This window comes from Alosa sapidissima, chromosome 17 (assembly GCF_018492685.1).
Source record: "Alosa sapidissima isolate fAloSap1 chromosome 17, fAloSap1.pri, whole genome shotgun sequence".
Taxonomy (NCBI): Eukaryota; Metazoa; Chordata; class Actinopteri; order Clupeiformes; family Clupeidae; genus Alosa; species Alosa sapidissima.
The window spans coordinates 4,139,275-4,149,274 of NC_055973.1; the positions used below are offsets into that span (position 1 = coordinate 4,139,275).

The 10,000-nt window shown below is 45.3% G+C and overlaps 1 protein-coding gene across 6 annotated transcripts in view; it reads right to left on the reverse strand.

Annotated features, from left to right (window-relative positions):
- The window catches only part of phldb1b (pleckstrin homology-like domain, family B, member 1b), a 59,818-nt gene that overhangs the window by 9,770 nt on the left and 40,048 nt on the right, over nt 1-10,000 (reverse strand). For 4 of the 6 annotated variants that reach the window (XM_042067868.1, XM_042067864.1, XM_042067865.1 and 1 more), the window contains 7 exons: nt 8,538-8,666; nt 6,879-7,034; nt 4,132-4,242; nt 3,489-3,578; nt 2,134-2,310; nt 1,316-1,432; nt 295-397 (listed from right to left, as the gene is read on the reverse strand). In XM_042067868.1, the coding sequence (XP_041923802.1) occupies nt 295-397; nt 1,316-1,432; nt 2,134-2,310; nt 3,489-3,578; nt 4,132-4,242; nt 6,879-7,034; nt 8,538-8,666 (883 nt within the window). The remainder of the gene's footprint in view (nt 1-294; nt 398-1,315; nt 1,433-2,133; nt 2,311-3,488; nt 3,579-4,131; nt 4,243-6,878; nt 7,035-8,537; nt 8,667-10,000) is intronic. The other 2 variants (XM_042067866.1, XM_042067867.1) reach the window with 2 other exon arrangements.

The window sequence follows — 10,000 nt, forward strand, 5'->3', positions numbered from 1 at the left end:
TTATCTATTATAGATCTATTAGCTACTGTATCTCGACATGGGAAACACAAACGAAAAGTGTGTTCATGCCAAAAAAAGCTATAAAGATGAAATTGCAATTTTATGTGATTTATGTGAAGCCAGAGCAATACTCCTATCAGACTATCACCTCGGACGGGGATGCTGAATTACCCACTATGGAATTATATTGACCTAAAAATGTAATTTATTATCAATAATGCATTAGCTTGGACCAGAAACTCTGTCCATCCACACTGCTCTGAACCTGCGGACAGAGTAAGCGGGCAGTTATACCTTTCTGCTGCAGGGCCAGCTGCCTCTTGGTCTCGATGTCCTGCAGTGTGGCTGCCAGGTTGCGTGGCAGACTGCCAGTTCCCGGGTGGACCATTAGTGGGCTCTGAGAGGAAATTAGCAAACACGGCCCAGCAGTCAGTGTGTTAGCGCTAACTCAGTCTCACACACACACACACACACACACTCCCACCCACCCACCCTGTGGAAAAAACGAATACTAGAAAATATTATACTAATAGAAAACGACATTAAGAATTCATTATAAAAAATACCTCACTTTAAGGGCACATTTTGAATAAAATGAAATAGATCTAAGAAATTAGCAAACACGGCCCGTCAGTCAGTGTGCTAACAGTAACTCAATTATACACACACTTACTAAAAGACTAATACAAATAGAATATAATACTACCGGTAATAGAAAATGGCATTAATGATTTATTTAAGAATAGCCAACTTTTAGAATAAAATATCCTAAAATCTTTCACTAAAATAGATCTGAGAAATATGTTTGGGTAAAACATGTCTCCTGGGCTCTGTAAATGAGTAATCAGCGACTAAAATTTTCACCATGGTGGAACTCTTTCAGCCTATCAGGAGACTTGCAAAAATGTTGCCGTCCTTTCTTGCCAACTATTTTGTCGAGGCAACTCACACTGTAGGGAGAGGTTGGATTACAACAGAGCCAGTATGGCAACAGCTATCCAGATCGGCACACAATGCCTATAGCAATTCTACAACCAAGCACACTGATAAATATGAAATGAAAACAAAGTGGTAAACTAGCCAAGAGTCCACAGACTGAGCAGGACATTTCTGTCCTTTTCTGACCTTTGCTATCGCTAATGTATGTTTCTGTTTTTCTGTTTTGTCTCCAAAAACTCATTTGCTTACAGTCCAAATCAATCTCTCCCCCATCCACCCCACGCTTGCATCTGCTCATTCCCTTGCATTGCACAATATTTTGCAACATTGGGGTTTTTGAAAGTGCAGGCCTGTGTGTTTTTTGTGTTTTGGTTACCCTTGATGGTGTGTTGCGACCCAGAGTGGCGGTTCCATATGGAGGTGAAAGCCCAGCACTGACTTTAGGCCTCATGACCGTCTGGCCCGCATCACTGTCCAGCTTGGAGCGGAACATCTGGACAAAGCAGGGGGGGCATCATGAGCACTCTTGTTCCTTGACAATGATGTTATAGCTCAGATCTCTTCGCTCTTTGAATGTTGTTTCTTGCTATGCATAACACATGGACACATACACTTTTGGGCAGCACATCTTAGTATTAGTATTATCACAATGACCTATAGTAACATTTTATACCAACAACTGATCTTTGTAAACCAACTGTCAGTGGAAAACCTGAATTAGTGTTGTAGCACCCTGCACTGGCTGTATCATCTACTGCACTTGTATAGACCTGCCTGCCTACTGACCTGGAGGGGAGGGGGGGGGGGGGGGGGGGGGTTGGGGGAGGTACAAGTGCAAAAAATCAGAAAAATGAGAAAAGCCTGCCATGCATGTTACATGTTTCACAAATTTTTACTGTATGTCAAACTTAACCACATAATGACATAATTATACCATGAGATTACTGCTACCTTTGTGTAACTTATGTCACGAAACATTCCACTCATTGTGAACTACCAACCGACCGTCTGTAGAGCTGCTGGAGAAATATCACTAACTCTTTGCTGGAGTCTTGCAACGTGCAATAACAGCTGACCACTCAATATCCACTTGTGCTTTCCCACTAAGCCAGCGTTAGGAGAGCACTCACATGCACGTGATGTGAGGACAGGCAGGAGAAGAGAGGGAATAAGGAGGAAAGGAAAGCAACACACCTCCGGAGAGAGAGAGAGGGAGGAAGAATACGGAGAGGGGAGACAGGAGAGGATAGAGTCGGCCGCCGCCGCGACAGACGCAAACGGACTAGCGTGGAGCGGAGAGGTGGGCGAGGACTCCACCTTCGGCATCCCATAGATCTGATTTATTTGGCCGACAGTGATGTAGTCTTTCGCCTGAGGAGAGACAGCCAACACAGGAGAGACAGCCAACACAGCACAGACAGACAGACACACAGACAGACAGACAGAGAGTGAGACAGAGAGGGAAAGCAGAGTGAACCAGGAAGTGGAAACAGAGGGAGAGAGAGAGGCACGGAGAGATAATGAGACAGGCCTGAAGGTCTTTGCATAAATCCTTTGTCTCGAAGGTCCCCATATGCATTTGCAGTAGATAGTTTTGCGTGGTGGGACTGGAGGGAAGGGGGGGCACCTCCACAGGGGTAGAGGAATGAGGGGGGGGGGGGGGGTTTGTTGCACCTCCACAGGGGTAGAGGAATGAGAGTGGGAGAGCAGGGGAGCAGGGACCAGATGGGAGGAATCAATAATTAAACAGCCCTCTGCACATGGCACTGGCACTCTCCCCCTGTGTGTGTTCAACACTCCCAAAAACACATCACGCCAGATGACCTGGGATAAAGGAATGCCCTGGGTTACACCCACTGCCCACACATCAATCGAGGGGACATCCCTGCTCATACACTTTGGAATCTCTTTAGATTTCAAAGAATCACTACAGTGCTTTCAGTGCTCTTTGTCAGAGATTATGTTATCATCTTACATCTGAATATTTGTCGGTTAGGGTTCAGTTACAGATGTTTTTCCTTTTTTTATATTTGGTCCAGTTTCTTTTCTCATTCCCTTCCCAGTGCAGCATTATTGTAGGCACTGACTGCTGCTGATGTGCATTTCTCCCACTAGAGGGCAGTAATGCACCACAGACAAGGGCACCATTCCTCATTTCACAGTTAGTCACAGTGGAGTTATTGGTCCGATTTTGTTTTAGCAGTGAAACTCTAAATGAATGGCAACATGATTTTACAGATAACAATATTTATCTGTCCAGATATATTAATAGTGGGCATACAACCAAATATGTGACCAGTGTTAGTATGTTCTGACAGTAAGAGGTTTCTGGGGCCTTAGCATTTAAACCTTAAACCTTTACATTCATATAATTCTATATTCTACACACATTCATATTATTCTATATTCTATACACATCCATATTATTCTATATTCTATACATTCATATTATTATTACACTGTAGATGAAATGCTAGCTTTGTCCCAGACAAAGCCTACCTCTTTTAAGGTGTTGGAGTTCTCTTATGTTTGTGCCAGACAAAGCATACCTCTTTTAAGGTGTTGGAGTTCTTTGGGAAAGTTCGCCCTCCAGTGAGAGTGAGGTACCTCTTCTCCAAACCAGACAGCCTTTCTTTCTCCTACAAAATGCAATAAAAATCATTTAAAGGTAAATAACCATAAACTTTATTAGTTCCTGCACTTTAAGAACAAATCATGGCATTCTTTTAACACCCTTTATTGCCTTTGGCCTGTTAATTCTCTAAACCAATTATGACACTGTTTTGACAGAATGCCCCATTGGTCAGTTGCAACAGGGTCTGTTCTTTGTGAACTGTGTATCAGCCAAAGGTAACCGTTGTTTGTTAGATCATCTGAACCACAGCTGAAGTGGCCTAATATTACACACAAATTAATATCTTCGTTTGGCAGATAGCTATGCAACAACTGGAATAACATTTAGCAAATATTTTTTGCCAATACAAGAAACAAGCGGCTCAAAAGATATCAAACTGACCTTTCAACAATATATCATCCCTAACAAAGCATCTTCTACATCAAAAATTTAATAATATTATTAACAATACAAAACTGAAGGGCCCAAGAAGGATTTTAAACTGCTTGGCCTGCAGACCCAGTTGCGTGTGTGTGTGTGTGTGTGTGTGTGTTGTAGGGGTGTAGGGTTGACTGTACCTTCTGCAGGATCTGCAGTGTGTGAAGTCTCTCCTTGGCCAGTCGGTCACCCTCCTGGCTGGACTGCAGGCCCAGCTGATTGGCCTGGCTCTCCAGTGTGGCCACCTTCTCCTGCAGAGAGGACGACGATTTTATGTTTTATTTACTGATTTACTTGTTTGTTTGTTTGTTTATCTTATTATAACTTTTCTTTTTTTCTCTCTTCCTTAAATGCTCCAAAATGTAAAGCAATTTGAGCTGCATTCTGTGTATGAAAGGTGCTATACAAATAAAGCTTCTTGTTGTTGTTGTTGTTGTTGTTGTTGTTGTTGTTGTTAACATGTATTCACTTTGCAGATGCTTTTATCCATAGTGGCTTACAAAAATGAGGAATAACATTCAAGCTGCAGTGCAGAGGAGACCTCAGGTAGTAGCCATTAACAATACTATACCAATCAATAGTATTACTAGAGGATGAGAGTGCAGAAGTTTTAAGTGCTAGTCAAAGTGTAGTGGAAGGAGAGCGTAGTAGAATGAGGAGGAGGTAGAGGAGGGTAGATATGATGTCATTGTAATTGTAATTAATTTATTTGTACAGGGAAAGTGCACAAAAAAACATTAATAGAAGTCTTGTACCAGGTTGTAGCAAATTGATAATTTCCACACGTAGTCCCTGGATAGGTAGATGGCAAAATAAAATGAAATGAAGAAATGTAAAATAAGATGAAGAAATGTATACTAGGGAAGACATGGGTATCCTTCAGCTACAAGCACTAGCTTCCTGTCTGATGAACGGGCACTGGATGAGTAGCGTTAGTACCTAATCCCCGTCAGTCAACAGGCCTTGGCTAGGGTCAAGGTTGACTGTTCAGTACGCAGACAGAACAATGTATACACAGCCATTCTGTTGTCTTAAGTAGCTTTGAATGCACGCCCAGCATCTGCTGCTGGATGGACTATAGGTGAGTGGAAGGGGCAGGCGGGCAATGTGCTCCAGGGTCATAGAGTCAGTCGGTCAGAGAGAGAGACACAGTGCTGTGTGGACTACAGGTGATGTGCTCCAGGGTCATAGAGTCAGTCGGTCAGAGAGAGAGACACAGTGCTGTGTGGACTACAGGTGATGTGCTCCAGGGTCATAGAGTCAGTCGGTCAGAGAGAGAGACATGTAGGGTCTGTTTGAAACGAAAGACAGCTGCCTGCTGCCTCCCTCCCTACATAGAGAGCTGTCTCACTAGACATGACTTTGGATTAAATGCATCTTTTAAAAATGAGCATAGCACTCTAGAATCTTTGGTTAACACTACGGTATGACGTTAGCAAAGGCCGGACGTTAAACTAAATTAGCTTACGTAAACTAGCAGGATGACTGTATAAATTACTTTTACACGCGGCAGATATATCAGACCATATGCCATTCATGGTTACAACAATGGTATAATCAGATTGTTTATTTCTCATCTCAAATCTACAAATCTAAGCAAAATAATGTCACGAACCTCACTTGCTGCCTCGTCTCCAGTTAGATATCTTAAAAGGCAGCAGTTTATATATAAGTATAAGTATACTCTTTTGATCCCATGAGGGAAATATGGTCTCTGCATTTATCCCAATCCATGAATTAGTGAAACACACTCAGCACACAGTGAACACACAGTGAGGTGAAGCACACACTAATCCCGACGCAGTGAGCTGCCTGCTACACGCTCACTGCGATAGGTGCTTTACTCAAGGGCACTTCAGCCGTTCCTACTGGTCGGGGTTCGAACCGGAAACCCTCCGGTTACAAGTCCGAAGTGTTAACCAGTAGGCCACGGCAGCCCGTTTTTTACTCGTTTCGAACAGACCCGTAGTGCTGTGTGGACTAGAGTTGAGTGGGCGGGCGGGTGATGTGCTCCAGGGTCATAGAGTCAGTTGAAGAGAGACACGTAGTGTGTCTTCATGCCTGTGTGAAATGTGTGTTTCTACTGTCACCCTTCAGTGAAGGGGAGTATTTTTAACCATGCAGGTTAAAAGGTGGAGAGGGCAGGCAAGTACAAACTTATAAGAACAGCTACTTCTGGTCATGTTTACTGTGGGCAAAAATGTATTGTGAAAAGCAGAGTGGTTGTAGATCATGCTAAAATTCCCTTTCAGCAAAACTGCCCAAAATGTGTGTGTGTGTGTGTGTGTGTGTGTGTGTGTGTGTGTGTGTGTGTGTGTGTGTGCGTCTGTGTGCGTCTGTGTGTGTCTGTGTGTGTGTATGTGGAGTGTATGTGCTGGTTGTTCAGAGAGGTAGAATGTGTGCAGTTGATTGGCTGTTTGTCCCTGCTGATGGCTCTAGCCCTCAGCTCACTCCTTTATGAGCTGCTGATTAATGTGTGTGTAAGTGGAGACAAGGGATGGAGTGTGTGCCGCAGTACTGAGTACTGTGTGGTGGAGTGTGTCTGTGTGTGTGTGTGTGTGGGTGTGCGTATGTGTGTGTGTGTGTGTGTGTCCTCTTCCTGAGCATGGTGCTGTGGTTCTCCACTCAGTCCTGTTAAAACAGCTAGCTGATGTGTGTGTTAGGTGGTGATGAGTAGAGTAGTGTGTGTTTGTATGTGTGTCTGTGTATGTGTATGTGTATGTGCGTGTGTGTGTGTGTGTGTGTGTGTGTGTGTGGGTGCTTCCTTCTGAGCACACTGTTGTGGTAGTCCTGGCACCTGTGTGTGTGTGTGTGTGTGTGTGTGTGTGTGTGTGTGTGTATGCGCGCGTGTGTATGTGTGTGTGTGTGTGTGTGTGTATTCTCCTACCTTCCTCCTGAGCACACTGCTGTGGTAGTCCTGGCGCTCCTTGAGCAGCTGCTGGCTGATGGTCTCCTTCTCCTCCTCCAGACTGCTCTCCTTCTCCAGCTGCTGGAACTCCAGGTCCTCAAACTGCTTGGTTTCAGCGTCCAGCGTCTCTGCCTCCTGCAGACACACACACACACACTCCAGGTCATCAAACTGCTTGGTCTCTGCATACAGCACCTCTGCCTCCTGCACACACACACACACACACTCCAGGTCATCAAACTGCTTGGTCTCTGCCTACAGCGCCTCTGCCTCCTGCACACACACACACACACACACACACACACACACACACACACACACACACACACACACACACACACCAGGTCCTCCAACTGCTTTGTCTCTGCGTCTAGCATCTCTGCCTCCTGGGAAGCCCAATGACACACAGCTCACTAGTCACCGGACACAATCACCCCACAGCTGACCATCACCACAGATCACCATCACCACCAGCCAACCAATTAACACAACCAATCACACCAGGCATATCTCTCAACACACACACACACACACATAAACACGCACACACACACGCACACACACACACGCACACACACATGTGCGCGCGCACACACACACACTCACGCGCACTCGGTTCGTAGTCTCTCAGTTCAATGTTTCTGAGGCTCAGACAATGGCCAGTCCTTAGTGTCCCATTTGTTTCCCTAGAGACCCCAGAGACTACTGAGATTTCAACTCCCACTACAGCCTCAGGAAGCAGAGAAATAGTAAGCTATCATTTTGTGTTTTCTTGCCTAAACTTGCCTAAACTTTCACAACATGAATGAACCCAGTGTAGCCATTTACAAAACACTTGAACTGAAGATTGCATAACCTAAAAATCTAACGCAAAATCTATCTGCATAGTCATTTAAACAATTAATGTTATGTTAAGTTAATGTAGTCTGCTGTTAGAAGTTGTATTAATACATTAGTCCTGAGTGTTAAACTGTGAATGAGAGGCAGGATAAAGCAGACGTCACCTACAAAAGCCGCACTGTTTGGATGGGGGAGACATGCATAGGATCTTTTTGGAGACCTTACACATCTGTAGTGCTCTCGCGAGGCAAATAGCATTCTGTAGCAACTTCTTCTCAAATAACCTCACATTCCTGCTACATTCACACAGATGCCCCACAGCAATCTGGAATGCCAGCAGAAGAGCATGGGAGGAGGGGGGGGGGGATTCCAGCATTCTGTGGCACCAGCCAAAGAATGTAATATTCCACTGGATACATTGTCTCCACTGCCAGCAAACACGAAAAGCACGCCCTCTTGCAACAGTTGGAAATTATATGCTATGCATACTCAGAGAGAGAGAGAGAGAGAGAGAGAGAGAGAGAGAGAGAGAGAGAGAGAGAGAGAGAGTAAAACGGTAAATAAGAAAATAACAAACACCGGATTAGATATTTAAGGAAGGTGGTATATTAACTTTATTTCTGGTCGGGATGCTCGAGTGTGTGTGTGTGTGTGTGTGTGTGTATATGTGTGTGTGTGTGTGTGTGTGTGCGTGTGTGTGTGCGTGTGTGTGTGTGTGTGTGTGTGTATGTGTGTGCACTTGAGGGTCCAGAGATCGCTTGGCATAGGGGCGGCAGCCGCAGCAGTGATGAGACTGACCCTTTTGAGCTGTTCCTGTAACTGCTCCCGCAGCGACTCAGGGCAGTTATGCAGCTGGTTCTGCAACTCATTGTACCCGTCCTGAAGCCTGGCCAGGGCTTCCCGCTCCGCGTCAACGTTCGCTCGCTCCTACAGGAGAGACAGATCAAACAGCACGCAGAGGAGGAGTGAGGGGAGGTGAAGGAGAGAGAGGGATACAGACAGTGTGAACGAGAGGAAGAGAAAGAGAGGAGAGGGAGAGACACTCACAACCCCCCCCCCCCCACAATATAAACACACAGGCACGCACGCACACACGCACACACACACACACACACACACATTCTTGATCTCATGGCTGCCATGTGTTGGGTCTCTGCAATTACACATCTTGGTCCTGCCTGAGAGGAGCAGCGCCCCACCACCACCACCACCCCCACCCCACCTCCACCACCACCACCCCCACCCCACCTCCACCACCCCCACCATCACCCTCCACCCCACCTTGACCACCAACACTGCTGCTACTCCTGCACAATACCAGGCCTGTTCGGCAGAACAGGAGCCAAGTTCTTCAGCAGGAAAAGCACGGACGCTCGAGTAAAACTAGCAGACAGGAGAAATAAATACCATACAACTGCCTACAGCAAAGAATGAATGGAACAGTCAAAATTGCATAAATAGTCCCTTTGAGTGAACACATCTATTAATTATTCATTACCACCATCATCATCTACCATTAGGGACATAATATTAAATTATTCAGGACCAACAAAGTAGGATTTTACAGCGGTCTCACCCAGGGGAAGTGCTAATTCTGATATTAAAATATGTGCTTCTTTATAAATAGATTATTTATATGGCGTGGGCAACAGTGATGGTAAAACACCTGAAAATAACAGTACCGAACACACACACACACACACACACTCACACACACACACACACACACACACACGCACACACAGACAGGTACGCACATGCACCTAACACGAGCCGTAGCCAGGTCCCTGCTTGTTTCCCTGCTAGGAAAATTGATCCTGTGCCACGTTCATACAGCCTTCCCTTTCATGCTCAATTGAGCAATCTCCAGAGAGAAGGGAAGCCCAGCTGAGTGTGTGTGTGTGTGTGTGTGTGTGTGTGTGTGCGCGCGCTTTATAGATGGAGGGAGGGAGGGGTGCAAGGGGAGATGACTGAAGCAGTGAGAGGATTAGACGTTAACGAAACATGGTTAGTGGAAACCGGAGGAGATAAGAAGACTCTCTGGTGTTAAAATGGAGGGTGCAGAATAAGTAAGATAATATTCCCTCCCTTAAATGGGTTTCTCCCCAAGTCTGACCTACTGTGGCCTTTTAAATCCGCAGCATCTTTCTACAAACAATTCATGCATGTGTGCAGAGAAAAGGAGGAACATATCAACTTGACACAGAAGAGGTAAAGAAAAGGGTCACAGAGGTGCAGTGTGTATATGCTGTATACGTACG